At 45.7% G+C, this 19499-nt stretch overlaps 1 protein-coding gene across 1 annotated transcript in view; it reads right to left on the bottom strand.

Annotated features, from left to right (window-relative positions):
* SLC9A6 (solute carrier family 9 member A6) overlaps window positions 1-19499 on the bottom strand; it is a 96178-nt gene that overhangs the window by 67382 nt on the left and 9297 nt on the right. The window contains exons 2-6 of the mRNA XM_056130273.1: window positions 10134-10333; window positions 6947-7024; window positions 6619-6695; window positions 6218-6330; window positions 288-393 (exon numbers count right to left, since the gene is read on the bottom strand). Of these exons, the coding sequence (XP_055986248.1) occupies window positions 288-393; window positions 6218-6330; window positions 6619-6695; window positions 6947-7024; window positions 10134-10333 (574 nt within the window). The remainder of the gene's footprint in view (window positions 1-287; window positions 394-6217; window positions 6331-6618; window positions 6696-6946; window positions 7025-10133; window positions 10334-19499) is intronic.

Genomic DNA, 19499 nt, shown 5'->3' with positions numbered 1-19499 from the left:
CACCAGGAGCAAACCCCAAGCACAGAGCTTGGAGTAGCCATTGAATACTGTCCATGTGGACCCCAAACACAAACAAAAGTATCAAAGCCATTCTCCTATGGTGTTGTTTTTCATGGTTACCATTGTTTTCTTCCCTTAGTTACCTGTATGTCTACATTTCTTCATGAGGAAAACAATGTCTCATTTCAATATTTCCACTCATAATGCACACACTTCAATTCGGTAGGTGACTTTTGGCTCCTAGTGCCCAAACATTCAATAAATATAAGAAGAAAACAAATACTTACGATGACAGTACTATGGCAACAGCATCATTGAGGACACTTTCACCAAAAAGAAGTGCGTAGAGTTCAACATCAACTTGGAGCTCGTGGAATATGGCAAGAACAGTCACTAGCAAGTAGAAAAAGTCAGAGAATCATTAAACTATTACAGATGTAACATATTCACCTCCACAGATAATTGTAACCACTAACTGAAAATAAATTTCTTCCTCTTAGCATTCAATCCTAATCAACTTTCTCTTATTAGATTCAGTGATTTTACTATTCCTCTGACAATTCAATAATTTTATAGGATTCAATAATTTTATTGAATCAAATATTTTTTGCCCTATTTGTGTACCTGTAAGATCTCCTTTCTGTCCCTTAAAATAGCTGAAAGTAACTTTTAAGGACTGCGATGGTCTACATTCTTCATGCAAATGCCAATGATCTCATCTGACATATTTCTTATTCCATAGAGACTCTATTTCTTACAGAGAAAAGAAATTCCTTCATGAAAAGGAATATTATGATAAAGCATTTCCCACTGCCAATTCAACTTTTCTTTGAAGCTTTGCAACTCATTGCAACTTGACTTGCAAATTTTAAGCACAACAGTTTAGCAGAGACAGCCAGAAATGAAAAACTTAAGTTTGGTTTTTGGTTGGGAGAAAATTTATGAGCAGAATTACAGCTACCACGAAAAGCCAGTGATCAGACTATTACAGCTGAGGTTAAAAGAAAAACCATCAGGGTCAGAGAAATAGTATAGGAGGTAAGGTGCTTGCTTGCCTTGTATGCAGCTGACAACAGTTTGAACTCTCAGCACCATGTAAAGTCCCCTGAGCACTGCTAAGGATCACTCCTGAGCACTGAGCCAGGAATAGTGCCTGAGCACTGCTGGGTGTGGCCCATAAAGCAAACAAACAAACAAAGACTCCAATTTTATGTTTACATTTTGGGGTGCTTTTTTAGGTGGGGTACACTAAGTGGTTCTCAGGACTTACTCCTGACACTGAGGTCAGGGATCATTCCTGGTGAGCTCGGGAGACCACGTGGGGTGCTGGGGATCAAATCTGGGATGGCCCCATGCAAGGAAAGTTTCTACCCACCATACCATCTCTCCGACCCTCCCCCAAGACTCCTTCTAGTAAATAATGACATGACAATCCCTAGCAAATCAGGTGAGATTTCAGTTGCATTTAGGGGCCAGAGAGAGAGAGAAAGTACAGCAGGTAGGGCACTTGCCCTGCACACAGCCAGCCACGTTCTATCCCCAGTACCACAAATGGTACCCTGAGCACGGTCAGGAATGAACCCTGAGCAAAGAGCCAGGAGTAAGCCTGGAGCATCTCTGAGTGTGGCCCCAAAGTTAAAATAAAGAGATAAAGGTGCATTTATAACTTTAATAGCTGAGTCACATACAACTCACTTGCTAAACTCCAGCACATGAAAGATCATTATAAGTAAGGCGGAGAGAGCCTCTTCAATGCCAACTCCTAAAACCTGGGATTTCTTTTTTTTTTTTTTTGGCTTTTTTTGGGTCACACCCGGCGATGCACAGGGGTTGCTCCTGGCTCTGCCTCAGGAATTACTCCTGGCGGTACTCAGGGGACCATATGGAATGCTGGGAATCAAACCCAGGTTGGCCGCCCTGCCTGCTGTGCTATCGCTCTAGCTCCAAAATCTGGAATTTCTAAGACATAGTTTCCAGGCCAGGCTGATGGCTCAAAGAGAAAGAGCACATGTCCAGCGGGCTTGGGGCTCTGGAACTGATCCCTGATACCATATGACTTCCGAGCACTGCAGAGGGTAGCAATGGTGGTCTCAGCACCGCTGGGAGGCCCAAAATTCCAAACAAAATAAACTAAAGACAGACGGAGTTTCTACTGCAAAGCATTTGAATTGAAATCCTACTGGTACCAAAACTTCCCAAGAAAAGGAGAAAAAGGGTGGGAACAACAATGCTGCCGAATTTTGAAAAGAACTAATAATCTATACTTAATGCTTCTGTAGCACTGTAGCAGTGTCCTATTGTTCATCGAATTGCTCGAGCGGGCACCAGTAACGTCTCCATTGTGAGACCTGTTGTTACTGTTTTTGGCATATAGAATACGCCACCAGGAGTTTGCCAGGATCTGTCGTGCGGGCGGGATACTCTTGGTAGCTTGTTGGGCTCTCTGAGAGGGGCGGAGGAATCAAATCCAGGTAGGCCGTGTGCAAGGCAAACACCCTACCCACTGTGCTATCGCTCTAGCCTTAATGCTTCTATCAAATGAAAACAATTTTAGAATAAGTGCAGGTTGCAAGTGCCCATGTGACTTAGCGCAAATATCACTATCTCACTTGATATTTTGTTTTGTTTTCAGACCACACTAGGCAGTGCTCAGGGGTTACGCCTGGCTCTGTACTCAGAAATTACTCCTGGTGGTGCTCAGGGGAGCATATGCGATGCTGGGGATTAAACCCAGGTATGGCCGCTTGCAAGGCAAGCTCCCTGCCCTCTGTACTACCTCTTTGTCTCAAGATTTCTTTAAAAAGATTTTTTACCTGAGCCAGTCAAGGAATTTTGCTCCCCAAACAAACTCAGATGCCTGGAGTAACACAGGCAGCCCTGCTGACTTATGACTTCATTCAGGCTTTGCAAAGGAGTTTGCTTTCAAGAGAGGGCTTAAAAAACAGACCACTGTCCTTGCAAAAACCATTCGACCTGCATACTTACTGATCAAGTTAGAGCTACAGGCCTTAATGGGGGTGGCTTTGATTATCTTTGAGGAAGTAATATGATTTGCAGTTTCAAAGATAGCAGGCTCCACAAATGACCTCCACACCTTTTCTTTTTCTTTTCTTTTTTTTTTTTTTGGTTTTTTGGGTCACTCCGGTGATTCACAGGGTTCCTCCTGGCTCATGCACTCAGGAACTACTCCTGGCAGTCCTTGGAGGACCATATGGGATGCTGGGAATCGAACCCAGGTCGGCCACATGCAAGGCAAACGGCCTACCTGGTGTGCTATCGCTCCAGCCCCAACCTCCATTCATTTTTTTTTTACTGATGAAACACCATGAGGTACAGTTGTAGACTTACAAACTTTCATGCTTGGGTTTCAGTTATACAATGATTGAGTACCCATCCCTCCACCAGTGCCCATTCTGCACCACCAATGATCCAAATAGCCCTCCCACCCCCCACCCCATTCCCCCTCCCCACCCTGCCTCTGTGGCAGGGCATTCCCTTTTGTTCACTCTTTCCTTTAGGGTGTTGTAGTTTGCAAAAGAGGTATTGAGTAGCCACCTTGTTCAGTCTATAGTCTACTTTCAGCACACATCTCGCATCCTCCAAACATCCTTTACTTGGTGTTCCTTTCTCTATCTGAGCTGCCTTTTCCCCCAGCATGTGCTGCCGGCTTCCAAGCCGTGGAGCAGACCTCCTGGTACTTATCTCAAATATTCTTGGGTGTTCATTTCCCATTCTGCTATTTTATATTCCCCAGATGAGTGCAGTCTTTCTATGTCTGTCTCTCTCTTTCTGGCTCATTTCACTTAGCATGATACTTTCCATGTAGAACCACTTGTATGTAAATTTCATGACTTCATCTTTTCTAACAGCTGTGTAGTATTCCATCGTGTAGATGAACCAAAGTTTCTTTAACCTGTGATCTGTTCTCGGACACTCAGGTTTTTTCCAGGTTTTGGCTATTGTGAACAGTGCAGCAATGAACATAGAAGTGCAGATGTCATTTCGACTGTACTTTTTTTTGCCTCTCCGGGATATATTCCCAGGAGTGGTATTGCTGGGTCAAATGGGAGCTCAATTTCTAATTTTTTGAGAATCGTTCATACTGTTTTCCAAACCAACCTCCATTCATTTTCAAACGGTCTCTGTTAGGGCAGGAGGGGTAGGAAGCAGTTAGGGAGCCCGCATTTCAAGCGGCTGAGTCTGGTTTAATACTAGGTCCCCAGAGAACTACAGGGAGTGGGCCCACCCCCAGCACAGAGCCAGGAACACTCCCCTCCCCCACACCTCCCGTGCTCTCCCCAAAATAAAAACAAAACCATCTCTAAACTAGTATACACCATTCTCCTTTGGTGCTCTTTATTATCAGAGTTAAACTAAAGAATTCTGACAGAACGGTAGGAGCCTACCTTTAGCAGACAATTACTTTTAGGTGACAATTAAAGAACATGCCTAGCTTGCAAGGTCCAGCATGCAAGGTCGAAAGGCAAAATGGAACAAACCGCTCCCGAGGCCAAGCGTTTCATATGAGAGAGACTTTCCATTCTTAACTGCCAATGCTTCAGCCCATCTTCCTCTCTGGGTCTCTTTGCTCTACATATTTTCGAAATTCCTAATTGGAACGGGGCTGTTTACTTCAGCCCATATTAGAAACCCTTAAGCCTACCTAGGTATAAACTAAACTCATCCTCCAGCTATGCTCTTATCAGAACTACTTTATAGGGCTAATGAGATAGTATAGGGGGTAAGGCACGTGGTGGGATCCCTGTTCAATTCCAGGCACTGTATACGGTCCCCAAGCCCCATCAGGAGGGACCACTGAGCACAGCGCACACCACCACTGGGTATGCCCCCCCCCAAAAAAAAATCCTAGGGCTGTAGAGAGGACAGCAGATACGGCACTTGCTATGCACGTAGCTCACTGCCTGAATCCATCCAGGAGTGATCCCTGAGCACGTGGATCACAGAGCCAGGAGTAAATCCTGAGCATGGCCGGATATGGCCCACCAAAAGTTTAAGAAAGAAACTATTTTAATCATATGCTCAATTCTAATAAAACAATTTTTGATGTAATTAAAGCAACCAGTAGCTCCAAATCATCCTGTAGTGTGAGTGTAAGAGTATACTTGGGGGAAAAAAATAACAGGGCCTTTTATCATTCTTATTCTTATTAGCTTAATACCAAATTCGTGGGGGAAATTCCACTTACAGTAGTCACATACTGGCCTCTGGGAATAATGTAAAACCTATTAGTCTGAGGGCTAGAGAGATAGCACAGCGGGTAGAGTGTTTGCCTTGCACATGGCTAGCCGGGTTCAATTCCTATCACCCCATATGGTCCCCGCCCCCGAGCACCGCCAGGAGTAATTCCTCAGTGCATGAGCCAGGAGTAACCCCTGTGCATTACCAGATGTCACCCAAAAAGCAAAAAAAAATTAGTCTGGGGCTAGAGAGAGAGAGTATAGAGTTAAGGTGATTACTTGCATGTGGCAGACCCCAAGTTCAAATCCCAACATCATATACGGTCACTGAACACTGCCAGGAGTGAGCCCTGAGCAGTGCCAGGATAAGCCCTGAGCACCAGTGGGTGTGGCCCCAAGCCCAAAAATAAACGATTAAATTGACAGATTAAACCTCTTCTCTTACTCTAAAATGCAGCTAGCCAAAAGTAACCAAGGTTTTTAGGGAACTGGTTTTCCAGAAACTTGAAAGAAAGTGTTAATTATTAGCTACTTAAACTAATCTAGTTCATCTTCTGTTTACAAGGGTTAGAGACCAACCTGAAGTGCTAAAGAAAATGCCTCGCAACCTTTGTTTAAGCAACAATGACCAGTAACAAGCTAATGTAATAAAGAGAAACAATAACGAACCTGGAAAGCTTGAGCTAAAAGAACTATGAACTGTGTTTTCCTAGAGAACTGGAAAGTATAATACTAGGGGAAGTCCCTGTCAGGAATTGCACAGCTCACAGAAAGAAATACTCAGAAGAGCTTTGAGGGCAAAAAATATTGTTGAATAAGCGCCGGGGAGATGGCTGAAGAAGTGGAAGCCCAGGATTTGCTCTCAAGAGGCCTGAGTTTGATCACGGTATCCACATGGTTCCCTGAGTATTCTGCAAGGAGTTCCTGAGCACTGGAGGAGGCGACCACCAAACCACAACGAACCAAAGGGAAAATACTGTCCAATAAGTATTTTAGCTCCATTCCTATGTAAAACATACCTGGGTCAGTGGCAGAGACAATGGCACCAAAGAGCAGACAATCTGTAAAGTAAAAATCTCCAGCGAGTTGTCCGGTTACATCCATCAGTGTCACACAGCCATACATTATTGACCTGCTCGATAAACAGATGTCGGCTTTAGGGAGGAAATGCAACTTGTTTGAGGACGTTAAAAGAAGATGGATGTACTGTAGAACTCTGCGACTAATCCTGGATTTAGTTCGTGCCGTTTAAATATGGCAATGCTTAGACCTTAAAAATATTCTAACTTGTTATGTCTGTGAATACATTTTATACCAAAAGCCCCGGCACACACATTCAGGAATACTACATGGCAGCAATGAAATATGCATCGTGGGAAAATTACCATTTAAAGAGAGTTTGAAAATTTTAAGTACTTACCCAATTACAAAACAAGAAATTGCCGTTCCAAGAAAAGCGTATGCTAGGATAGACCCAAGGTTTCGAAAGAAATGTCTCTGAGAAAAAAAAATTACACTGCATTAGAATACTCCCCAATTATTTGAAAAAAATAAAGGCTGCCTATTCCAGTCTGCTATGCTAGTATTAAGTACATTATTCATTGAAGGAAATAAGAGACTTTCCCCCCTACAGGCATCATTATCGGCATCTAAAATAAAGGAGAGAAGGGAGGGAAACCAGGAAAGAATTGCCTGTTCCTGAAGTGTCCGAGATCGTTCCCAAGACATGAAACAGCAAAAGCACTTACCCTTTTCAGACTGTATCCTGCATAAAATATGATAGGAGGAAGTAATATGTTGAAAAATACTTCAGGATCAAAAGTGACCTGTAAAACAAAGAATTCGTTTAGATGAATTCCCTTATAAGACCTCACGTTACATTATCCAATGATCAAGAAGAAAGCGATTAAATGTTAAGCTGGCACGAGGCAAAACTATTATGGTACTAACTGAAAGGTTGCATTTGGGATAGCTGAAGGTCCACTTCTCAATCAAAAGACAAGTGGATAACCAGAACAATCAGCTAAGTCATTCCTGCAGAGAGGGGATTAAAATAACTGAAGAGAGCACAGGGGGGATAAGGCGTCTGCCTGGCATGTGGCCGACCCTGTTTTGGCACCACAAAGTCCCCTAAGTACCAGTGGGAGCAACCTCCAAGCTCAGAGCCAAGAGTATCCTCCAAGCATTAGCTGCGACCAAAACTCCCGGCCGTGCAAAAATCCTACTGACACACAAAAATAAAATATATGAGAAAGGCCAAACGTAAGAAAAAAAAAAACCCAAAAAAACCCAACTAGTATTGAAAAAAAAACCCAACTAGTATTGTAAAAAGGGAGGCATGGCCTTATCTCTGACAAGAGGAAACAGACTTCTTGCAGAGATAACAGCGCTCAAAGTACGCAATACTAGGATAAAAAAGTTTCTGTCCAGGCGCTGGAGTGACAGTACAGTGGGTAGGGCGTTTGCCTTGCATGCAGCCGGCCCGGGTTCGATTCGCAGCATCCCAGATGGTTCCCTGAGCAGCACCAGGAGTAATTCCTGAGTGCAAAGCCAGGAGTAATCCCTGTGCATTGCTGTGTGTGATCCAAAAAGAAAAAAAAAGTTTCTGTCCAACGCAGACCTCTAGGGCTGATAGTCCATTTCTTTTACGACCTAGGTGCTCTGATAATGCAGATGCCCCAGTTCTGCTCACAAGGCTTCAGCAGGATCGGACATGCCCACAAAGGAGCCATGCTTAAGTTTACTAGGATTCTTGGGGAACTGGAAATTTCCACAGGTGGAGATAACTTTGGCTGCCAAGCCAACTTAAAGTTTGGATATAGCACTGTAGCACTGTCCTCCAGTTGTTCATCAATTTGCTCAAGCAGGCACCAGTAACGTCTTCATTGTGAGAACTGTTGTTACTGTTTTTGGCACATCGAATACGCCACGGGGAGCTTGCCAGGCTCTGCCGTGCAGGCGAGATACTCTCAGTAGCTTGCCGGTCTCTCCGAGAGGGACAGAAGAATCGAACCCGGGTCAGCCGCGTGCAAGGTAAACACCCTACCCACCGTGCTATAGGTAGTCAGAGAACACAATCAAGATGCTGCAGTGAAGCATCTAGTCAGTGAAGATCGACAGGAGCCAAATGGCCAAGGGCGGGCAGAAACCGAGTTGGAGTGACAAGGCCCAATAAAACGGATTATTAGTGTTAGAGTCCAGAGTCGACCACCCCTCAAGGACAGAGGACAGAGCCGCTAATGCAAATCACACAGCGAGGTTTATTGCTCCAACTAGCTGGGGTCCAAGTATCCGCCGGATGCAGCGGGTTTCAACAAGGACGCCGAGCACTCAGTTCAGCAAGTTCTTAGACTTTCATTTTGGCAAGTCAGCATAATTCAGCAGTTTTCTATTACCTATAGAGTACACATATGTTGTTGTTGTTGTTGTTGTTTTGGCCCACAACATCCAGCCCCTGTCCCTGACAGTTACATTCCGAAATACCATACCTTACATTACATTATCCAATGATCAAGAAGAAAGCGATTAAATGTTAAGCTGGAACGAGGCAAAATTATTATGGTGCTAACAGAAGGGTTGCATTTGGGATAGCTGAAGGTCCACTTCTCAATCAAAAGACAAGTGGATAACCAGAACAATCAGCTAAGTCATTCCTGGAGACCTAATCTTATTCTGGGGATGGATTCTTGTTCCTGGAAGAGGCCTAAGTTACTCAGAGCCTGTCATGGCAGTTCTCCGGCTAAGTGGGTCCTAACATTAGAAACTACGAGAGGATCAGGAGAAAGAAAAACAGCCCAGGGAGCAGTAAGGCTGCACCCCTCACCTCCGATGTAAAGCTTTATGCAGGCACAGCCTGCCACCCTAATGGATACTCTGACTGGGGCCCCCTGAAGCTGTCGAAGACTTTGAATCAAAGATTCAGTTACGGGGCTGGAGCAATAGCACAGCGGGAAAGTGTTTGACTTATACACGGCCAACCCGAGTTCGATTCCCAGCATCCCATATGGTCCCCTGAGCACCGCAAGGAGTAATTCCTGAGTGCAGAGCCAGGAGTAACCCCGATGCATTGCCAGGTGTGACCCAAAAAAGCCAAAAAAAAAAAGAAAGAAAAAGATTCAATTATGCTCAATCTATTAAAGCAAAGGAGGCGAGGCAGTCTTGATTATCCCGTATCAAAGAAATATTAATGGAAGATCTTCGGTAGTCGCCAATAAATGGGGAGACCAAGGACTCTAGGAACACTTACAAATCCTACTTAGCTCAGTGCCTGTGGTCACCAATTTGTAAGTGTACAAACATCGCGGAGTGAAAACACCAAGGGCTCGGGTACTCCAGCTCAATTAGGGAAAGAAATGCGTGGAGTACCCAAGACAAAGCCCGGGGTCTGAAAGGGATGGGGCACCTGCACCAGACCCCCCCCCCCCCCGCTCCCGCTTCGAGTCGGGGCACAGCCTGGCCTCTCAAGTACCGTGACCCCCCCACTAAAACGCTCCTCCGCATTACATTCGAATTGCTATATATTGAGGCTTCGCTCCATTTTAAAAGACTGATTTTGTTTTTCCTGAAGTAATGTGGGCTTGCAACACTGTTTTAGGAGCAGAGTGTCCCCCCCCAGCTCTTCAAATGTAGATGAGCACCCTCAACCACCCTCCAAACAAAGTTCCAGTCCCCTCTGCAGAGCCCACATTGGGGGGGGGGGGCCCTTCCTGTCCCTTTGGTGCCCCCGTCCCCCACTCTGGGAACCTCTATTCTGTGATTCAGGTCAGGCCTTGTTTTGGTTTGGCTTTCAGGGCTCCGCTTTTGTTTCTTTAGATCCCACATACAATTCCTTCAAACATCATTAAAAGTTCATTATGTATTTTCCCAGAACCACTTGGCTCGTGTCAGATACTTTAAAAGGAAAACTCAAAGGTGCCCATTCAACTAGGAACTTACCTTTCGGAGCATTTCATTATCCTGAACATTATTGAGCTCGTGTGAACTAATCTCTCCTTTCAGCGTATACTCATAAAATTTTCCGCTAACGTTCACCAGTAAGGTAGTTGGGCTTGACTGGATGTCACAGTTCAGGGGCACGTTGTTTACATCACTTGGAACGTGAATGCCATACCGAAGCACGAGGCCCACCAACAGACCTGGAAATAAAAAAAAAAACATTCCGTTCTTCTTTCTGAGACAACTCCTTTTGTACCACCTTGCACACCCCATCCCCCACAGCCCGCTCTCCCCTGAACCCCCCATCCCTCATATCCGCCCCCCCACACACACACAGCTTGGAGTGGAGACCAGCAAAAATCCCTTACATTCAGCACTGTAGCACTGTCCTCCCGTTGTTCATCGATTTGCTTGAGCAGGCCCAGTAACGTCTCCATTGTGACACTCGTTACTGTGTTTGGCATATCGAATCCATCACGGGGGGCTTGCCAGGCTTTGCCATGCAGGCGAGATACTCTCGGTAGCTTGCCGGGCTCTCCGAGAGGGGTGGAGGAATCGAACCTGGCTCAACCAGGCCTGCGGCGCGCAAGGCAAACGCCCTACCTCTGTGCTATCACTCCAGCCCCTATGGTTCAGAATCAAAATTTTTTTGTTTTTTGCTTTTTGGGTCACACCCAGCGACGCACAGGGGTTACTCCTGGCTCATGCACTCAGGAATTACTCCTGGCAGTGCTCGGGGGACCATATGGGATGCTGGGAATCGAACCCAGGTCGGCCGCGTGCAAGGCAAATGCCCTACCCGCTGTGCTATTCCTCCAGCCCCCAGAATCAAATTTTAGACCAAAGGCAATTTCATCTGAAAGCATTACTAAATTCACAAATCTGATTCTACTTCAACATTTATATAATCCAGTGGCATCGGAGGGCAAAACAGTCCTGAGAGTTAACAGGACATACTGCATTTCTAGATCACTGTCACTGTCACTGTCCTGTCACTGTCCTCCCATTGTTCATCGATTTGCTCGAGCGTGCCCAGTAACACTGTGAGACTTGTTGTTATTGTGTTTGGCATATCAAATACGTCACAGGGAGCTTGCCAGGCTCCGCCATGCGGGCAAGATACTCTTGGTAGCTTGCCGGGATCTCCAAGAGGGACGGAGAAATCGAACTCGGGTTGGCCTGGTTGGCCGTGTGCAAGGCAAACGCCCTACCCGTTGTGCTATCGCTTCAGCCCATTCTAGATCAAGGCATAATAAATGATTAATGAGGCTCGAATAAAATGAGGAAATGCCTCTGATCGCCTGTCCCCAGATCCAAGAAGTCTCAGCTTGATAGTGCCATCATGTCAGGAAAGGGCTGTCTGGCGCGAGCTGGGACCAGCTTGCATGCACCCGTTCCTTCCCTGGCAACACATTGTGTGTTCCCTGAGCACCGCCAGTTACAGTCTTGGAGGTCCCCCAGGAACAGCGCCAGGGTGGCCCGGGGAATTCCTGGCACTGCACAGCCTCGTGCCCTCACATTGAGCTGACACTCGCTCCGAGGCGTCCTAAGCACCACTCGGGAGACCCTTTCTCCCCCCCGTAATTATATTTGATTAATTCTGTAAAGTGTTTTCTACTTCCACTCAGCAGTTCACAAGACTGTTGAACAACGTACATGGGCTGACCAAGCACGCCACATTTAACAAGGGGGGAAGTCACTAATATTTGTAGATTGATTTCTATGACTTAAAGGTCTTTTTTAAAATTTGTAAGTCTATAACTGTACCTCGTGGTGTTTCACTAATAAAAAAATAAATTAATTTAAAAAATTTTAAATTAAAAAAAAAAAAACAAAAAAATATGTCAAAAAATTAACTAAGGCATATAATTTTTAAAATAAAATGACCTACATTGAAATAAAATTAGTTTAACACCAGTAATTTTTGACATGTACACTATTAATAAGCAGTATTATGAAAACAGGTACATCCTGTGAACTGTGTATTTTTTATCATTTTACATGCCTAAGAATTACAACTTGAAAGTCTGTAAAAAACAAAATAAAAAAAAATAAAAAACAATCTCTCTGCTTTCGAAGTAAAACATGGAACAAAGGCCCTAAATGGGGCCCTCTGATATCAATTTGTGTTGCTAACTTTTTACCTGCTGCACCACACTGATAAATACGCATAATTATTACAGGCACTACAAATCGGTATTATCAAACTTTTTAATAACAGCTTCATTGAGATATAAAATACACACCATATACTTAATTCCTTTAAACCATACAATTCAACAGCCTTTAATATATTTGCAAAGTTGTACATTCATCAATAGAATTTCAAAAACTGTCTTTTTGTGGACCACATCTGAGAACCATGCAGTGCCAAGGGATCAAACCTGGGCCTTCCATGAGAGAAGAATGTTCTGGGTCCATTGAGTTCTCTCTCTCTCTCCAGCCCTTAAAACATTTTCTTTTTTTAAAATTTTATTGAATCACCATGAGAAAGTTGCAAGCGTTCATATTTGGGTTACAATCACACAATGATCAAACACCCATCCCTCCACCAGTGCACATTCCCCACCACCAATATCCCCCGTATACCCCCCCTTTCACACCCTCCCCCTGTCTCCATGGAAAGACAATATTCCCCATACCCTCTCTCTATTTTGGGACATTATGGTTTGCAATACAGACACTGAGAGGTCAACATGTTTGGTCCATTATCTACTTTCAGCACACATCTCCCATCCCGACTGATTCCTGCAACCATCATTTTCTTAGTGATCCTTTCTCTATTCCAGCTGCCTTTTCCACTCCGCTCATGAGGCAGGCTTCCAGCTATGGGACAATCCTCCTGGCCCTTGTGTCTACTGTCCTTCGGTGTCATTACTCCACAAGTAAGTGCACAATCCTTCTATGTCTGTCCCTCTCTTTCGCTGTTCGTTAAAGAAACCCTCATGCCTATCAGCACTCACTCTCCATTCTGTGTCCTCCACTCCCAATTCTTTTTTATTTATTTTATCTTTTTTTTTTCTTTTTGAGTCACACCCGGCGATGCTCAGGGGTTACTCCTGGTTCGTGCACTCAGGAATTACTCCTGGCGGTGCTCAGGGAACCATATGGGATGTTGGGAATCGAACCCGGGTCGGCCGTGTGCAAGGCAAATGCCCTACCCGCTGTGCTATCACTCCAGCCCCTCCGCTCCCAATCCTTACACCCATTTGCCCATTCCGGATATTCCACAGAAACGGAATCCACCAATCCTGACCTTTTCGTGTCTGACTTCCTTCACTTCGCATAATGCCAACCAGGGTTTCTTGAAGCTGTGGCAGGTGACTGTATATGCCTTTTTAAGATCAAGTAATACTCCACAGTATAGCTAGACCTGAACGGCAGACCGAACTCAAACTGTTGGTCCTGTCTTTTAATGCCACACTGCAGAATGCGCCGTCACTATTACGAGTTACCTGCCTGACTCCTTTCACTCTAACCAGCCAGCACTGTTCTAACATATATGTAACATGTATGGATGGAAGACAGTGAGGAGTAAGCCCCTTCTTCCTATCTCAGACATAAAAAGAGTCTCATTATTTTTTCTTTTTGGGTCACACCCGGCGATGCACAGGGGTTATTCCTGGTTCATGCACTCAGGAATTACTCCTGGCAGTGCTCTGGGGACCATATGGGAATTGAACCCGGGTTGGCTGCGTGCAAGGCAAATGCCCCACCTGTTGTGCTATCACTCCAGCCCAGAGAGGCTCACTCTTGAAGAACACTCAGCCCAGTTAGACTGAAGAAGCAATTATGATGTGATATTTATGTCTGCAAGGGCTTATTAAAAAAAAGTGGGGGCCCGGACAGCTAGCACAGCACGTAGGGCATTTGTCTTGCATGCAGCTGACCCGCGCCGGATCCCCAGCATCCCATCTGCTCCCCCAAGCCCCGACAGGAATGATTCCTAAGTGGAGAGCCAGGAGTAACCCCTGAGCATCACAGAACATGGTCACCAACCCCCCTTAAAAAAAAAAAAAACAGAAAGTGGTACCTAACCAAGCTGAGGAAGGGCAGGGATATTAGGACATCTTCCCTAATGTCACTAATTCAGAAACGAAAGTGATCTTTTCTTCTCATGGGGAAATTATGGGGCAGAGCCCGTCCAGGCAAGATAGAGAGAGAGCACGGCTCATTCAGGGAATTGCAAGCAATCGCTGTGGCTGACCTTCTACCCAGTATGAGATGAAGTCGGGAAAGGGAGTTCAGATTTGATTCTTAGAGCAAAAGGAAATCGGGGACTTCTCAGTAGGGGACTTCCATCAGATTTCTAGTTTACAAAGGCAACAGGGGTCAACAGGCCAGCCACAAGTGGCCGCCGCCTTTCAGGTATCAAGAACATGGGCTCGGTCTGAGCATGGCCTGGCAGGAAAGAACGTATTATCTTTTCAACGGAGGAATGGAGGTAAAAGACTAAAGTGGAACCCAACCTGACTTGGCAGCTGGGTGGGTAAGCTGACCTGAGCAACCAGGTGGAGAGCCGGGCCTTTCAGTGACAGGGGAATGATTCACGGGGGGAAATGCAGTTCAGTGCTGGATGTGGAGAACTTGATGAAACTGCGACACAAACACAGGTGACTGCATGGGAACTGGAACAGGAAGAAATGCGGGGGAGGGGAAATTCTCCCCTGGATATGGCAGCCAAAAGAGAGCTGAGGGGCTGAGAGGTAGTACCGGGGTTAAGGCACTCGCCTTTCATGTGGCCAGCCCAGTTTAGATCCCCAGCACCCATATGATCCCCGGAGTACTGCCAGGAATGAGTGATCCCTGCCTGAGCACAGGGTCAGGAGTAAGCCCTGAGCACAAGTGAAATTGGTCCCAACCCCTCCAAAAGAGAGAGCTGGAACCAGATGCAGATGCAGATGGAACAAGTAAAATGGGAAAAAAACTTGAGACATAAGACTGGGTTTTAGAAGAGGAAGTCTCGGGGTCGGAGTGATGGTACAGCAGGAAGGGCCCTTTCGTTGCATGCAGTCCACCTGGCTTCAAAACCCAGCACCCCATATGGTCCCCCAAGCCAGGAATAAGTCCTGAGCACTATTGGGTGCCCCACCCAAATGGGAAAAAAAGAAAGTCTAAAGCCTTAACCTGAGAAAATCTCAGAAGGAAAGACAAAGGAGTGGGAAGAGGAGAAACTGATGAAAAATAATAAATCCTAGAACCCAGCTGAGGAAGGTGAGCATTAGGAATCATCCATTGTGTTTGGAGTTGAGGGGGTGGCCCAGAGCGGGAAGTGATGAAACAAAGAGAGAGGGCACAAGAGCAGTGGCTTGGCTGGGAAGAGGTGTGGTAGGAACAGAGAGCCCTCTAGTCAAGTTTTAAATTCTTTATTTCTTGGACTTTTGGTGGGGGAAGAGGCCCATACCTAGTCACGCTCGGGTGCTACTCCAAGTCCTGTGCTCTGGGTCGCTCCAAGGGGTGAGCAGGTGGCCATGGGGCACAGGGGGCTTGAACCCAGGTCCCCAGCCCTTGGAGCTAGTGCTGAGCCCTAATCAGGTTCAAGTGAAGAGGCGTGATTAACTGGTAAATAGTGCAGTGGCACCGACTTTTAACAAAGGCTCAGAGTTAAATAAAAGGTAGACTTCTGAAGATATGTCACTTCCAAAAATAACAACATTTTTTAATAGCCAAGGCTGGCTGTGAACTCTATCTGATAAGCAGAGCCTGGCAGGGAAAGGCCTACAGGTACAGTCACACTATTTTTTCTTTCCTCTTTTGGACCACACAGAGTGGTGCCTGGGGTTACTCCTGACTTGCGACTTGCTGTGTAGGGGGCCATACGGTGGCAGGCATTGACGGGGGGGGGGGTCTTGCATGCAAAACACGCGCTTTAGCCCTTTGACCCCTTCCTCACAACTAATTAGGAGACTCAGTAAGTTGGACCCTTAAATATAAGTGCAAAGGACAGGGAGGAAGTTGAGGAGCGGCAGCGTGATAATACCGTGGTAAGTACTTGCCTTGCATGCTGCTGACCCGGGCTCAATCCCCAACACCACCAATGGTCAGCCGAGCATTACCAGGAATGATACCTGAGTAAAACCAGGTGTGATCCCAAAACAGAGAGAGAGAGAGAGAGAGAGAGAGAGGCATAGAGAAATAGTAAATAGTACAGAAGTTAAGGTGCTAGCTGAGCCTGGTTCATTTCCTGACACCACATATGCTCCCCTTAAGAACACCAGGAATGATACCTGAGCATAGTCAGGAGTTGCCCTGAGTACCACTTGGGTATGTTTCCCATTTAAAAATAAACCCCGAAAAGAGGGGCTGGAACAACAGTAAGGGCACTTGCCTTGCACTCGGGTTTAATCCCTGGCATCCCATATGGTCCTGAGCGCAGAGCCAGGAATGATGCATGATCATCGCTGAGTGTGACCCAAAAAGCAAAAAAACACCAAAAAAGAATAAAAGAAGGAAAAAAGTTATGCACAATACCATAAACGCTCCTACCAGCTGCGTAAATTCTTTCCACGTGCTCAAGCCCAAACGTATGAGATCTGCTAGCTGCCGGCTGGCTCCACGGTAAAATACCAGGATGGTAAAATACCAGGAGAACTTTAACATTTGGACAAATCTGATACACATACCTTGTCAGTTAAAGCACCAGACAGGAATTGCTTATGTTCCGAGGGGAGAGGGGAATCAAGATTCTTTTGTTATGGTATCAGAAATCAACAAACTTAGAATTTTTGTATTCAAGTGGGCAGATCAAGTTAATCTGGATTCTGTGAAAGGTCAAATCCTTGTCATGGGACCTAGGGCTGGAGGGACAACATAGGAGGTAAGGCACTTGCTTTGCACGCGCCCAACCACGGCTTGGTCCCCAGCATCCCCTACTGTCCCCAGAGTACCGCTAGGAGTGATCCCTGAATGCAGAGCCACAAGTAACCCCTGAACACTGCCACGTATGGCCCCCCCGAAACCCCAAACAAAATAAATTTTAAAAACCCCAAATCCTAAAATGACATCAATTCTCAGCAAAGAGAAAACAAATGAAAACAGGGCTTTATTAAGATAGAAAGGCAGACACTTTCCTCTTCCCACATACGCAGAGGCAAAGAAAACAGTGATGGTATGAAGTTTTATATTGCGAGTCCCAGGCAACAAAGACACGGCCATAAAGAAACGGCTCTTCCAAAGATCCCACTTCTCCTACACACTCCTGAGCTAAAGAGCTTAGCGCTACCCAAGGTCCCATCACTGTGCCTCGCAGTCGTGGAAATTGCTCTTCTCACGGATTTCAGCTCATCTTTCTTCCTGAACATAAGAATCCTGCTAGGAACAGAACCATGAAAGGAACATCAATGGGCTATTAGATGTGGTCCAAAGGGATACAAATTTCTATGGACTAAGAAGCGTGTGAACTTTCATCTGTACTTCTGGAAGGAGGCAGGCAGATTCCAGCTTAAAAGCTAATTCAACTTCAATCAAGTCCACAAAAAAAGAAGTCAGGGCCTTTGGGCCGGGGAGACAGCTCAAAGGGCTGGAGAAGGCTCCGGGGTTTGATCCTTGAGCACCCTCAGGTGAAGTCCAAAAGGAGGTGGGGAGAGGAGTCAAGGCTTTTTTTCATCCCTGGTTAGAGTTTTACAAGTGTTTATTGTTTCTTTTGTCGCTGAGCTAGGTCTCAGTAGCTCTTCTAACCTTTCTTCTTCACACATCCTCAATATCTGCCTCCAATTTGGAGAAGATGGGAATCGTCTGATGCAAGCAGCCTCAATTCCAACCCTCTCCACTTCAGCAGAAGCCCTTTAGGGGCTGGAGCAATAGTACAGCGGGTAGGGCATTTGCCTTGCACGCAGCCGACCCGGGTTCGATTCCCAGCATCCCATATGGTCCCCTGAGCACTGCCAGGGGCAATTCCTGAGTGCAGAGCCAGGAGTAACCCCTGTGCATCGCCGGGTGTGAACCCCCCCAAAAAGTAGTAGAAGCCCTTTGAACTCCCCTCTGGGGTGGGGGAGGAAAGAAACCACTTCTGTAAGGAACTCCTTTCACCTAAAACCTTGATCCAATACTTGTGTCTGCCCTCAGGTACGTTTCTGAGCCTCCCAACCGTATGACCAATTAGACTATAAACTCTTGGTCATTTCTTGCTCATTTGTAAAATGGGAACAGGGTAGGTATGTGCTGAGAGGCTAGAGCACATGCCTGACATGTGTCAAGTGGTGGGTTCAACCCGCTGTACCTCAAGTAATACTGAATCTCTTAAAACACATGACTTACTTGCCCAACATCATTTGGCATGATGTGACAGAGCCAGAATTTGCATGTTGGTGTTCTATTTTCAAAGCCTTTGGGGCTGGAGCAAAAACCCAGTGGGTAGGGCATCTGCCTTGCACACAGCCGACCCAGGTTCAATTCCCAGCATCCCATATGTTCCCCCCGAGCACCGCCAAGAGTAACTCCTGAGTGCAGAGCCAGGAGTAACCCCTGTGCGTCGCCGGGTGTGACCCAAAAAACAAACAAAAAAAAGCCTTTATTATTTTCTAATCACCTCCTCACTCTCCCTCACTTCTCCAGTGGGTTAGGGCCCCAATATTTCTTCTAATATTCCCTCACAAGCCACATTTCAACCCCCTTCAACTTTAATGTTTAGAGGAGGGGGCTTAGGGTCACACCTGGCAGTGCTCAGGGCTTACTCCTGGCTCTGTGCTCAGGAGTAACCCTGATAGTGCTTGGGGAACCATACATAGTATTAAGGGGTAAGCTGCATGCATAGCAAGCACTTTAAACCCTCACTCCCATACTATCTCTCTGGCCCTACAACTTTAAATAATGTTTCCCTGGGTAGTGCATCTTAAAAAAATTCATACTTCATATAAAATTTTATATACTATATTGTATAAGAGGAAAAAAAGGACAAGTTTGGGAGTCGGGTCCATGTATAAATTTTGGCTCCACCAAGTTCTAAGGTTAGCCACCTTCTTACAGAACCTCAAGTTTTCACAGAGATAGGAAGAATCACGCGAATCACTTTGTCTTGTGAGTTAAGTGTTATCTTTTGAACATGAGGCAACACGATTACGGGGTAAAAAAGGGGCTTTTGCATTAGGCTAACTGGGTTTGAGTCCTGTTAATTCAAGCAGGTCATGTAATGCCTCAGTGTCTCAACTTCCTCATTTGAGAGGAAAGTTAAGAGCACCCATTTCATGCGGTTGTCATGAGGTTTAAATTGAATGAGACTTACAGAGCACCTGACTCTAGCATGTTGCAATGAACAATAAACATTATCTAGGAAATCACTAGATTTTAAACGCTTTGTGGACAGGGATGAGACCTAATACCTGCCTTTCCTCTCTGATCGCATACATCAGAAATAATAAATGCTGACTG

Source organism: Sorex fumeus, unplaced genomic scaffold (genome assembly GCF_029834395.1).
Source record: "Sorex fumeus unplaced genomic scaffold, SorFum_2.1 ptg000075l, whole genome shotgun sequence".
NCBI classification, from domain to species: Eukaryota; Metazoa; Chordata; class Mammalia; order Eulipotyphla; family Soricidae; genus Sorex; species Sorex fumeus.
Note: the sequence above shows the minus strand (reverse complement) of the source record. Positions and strands in the feature narration are given on the sequence as shown.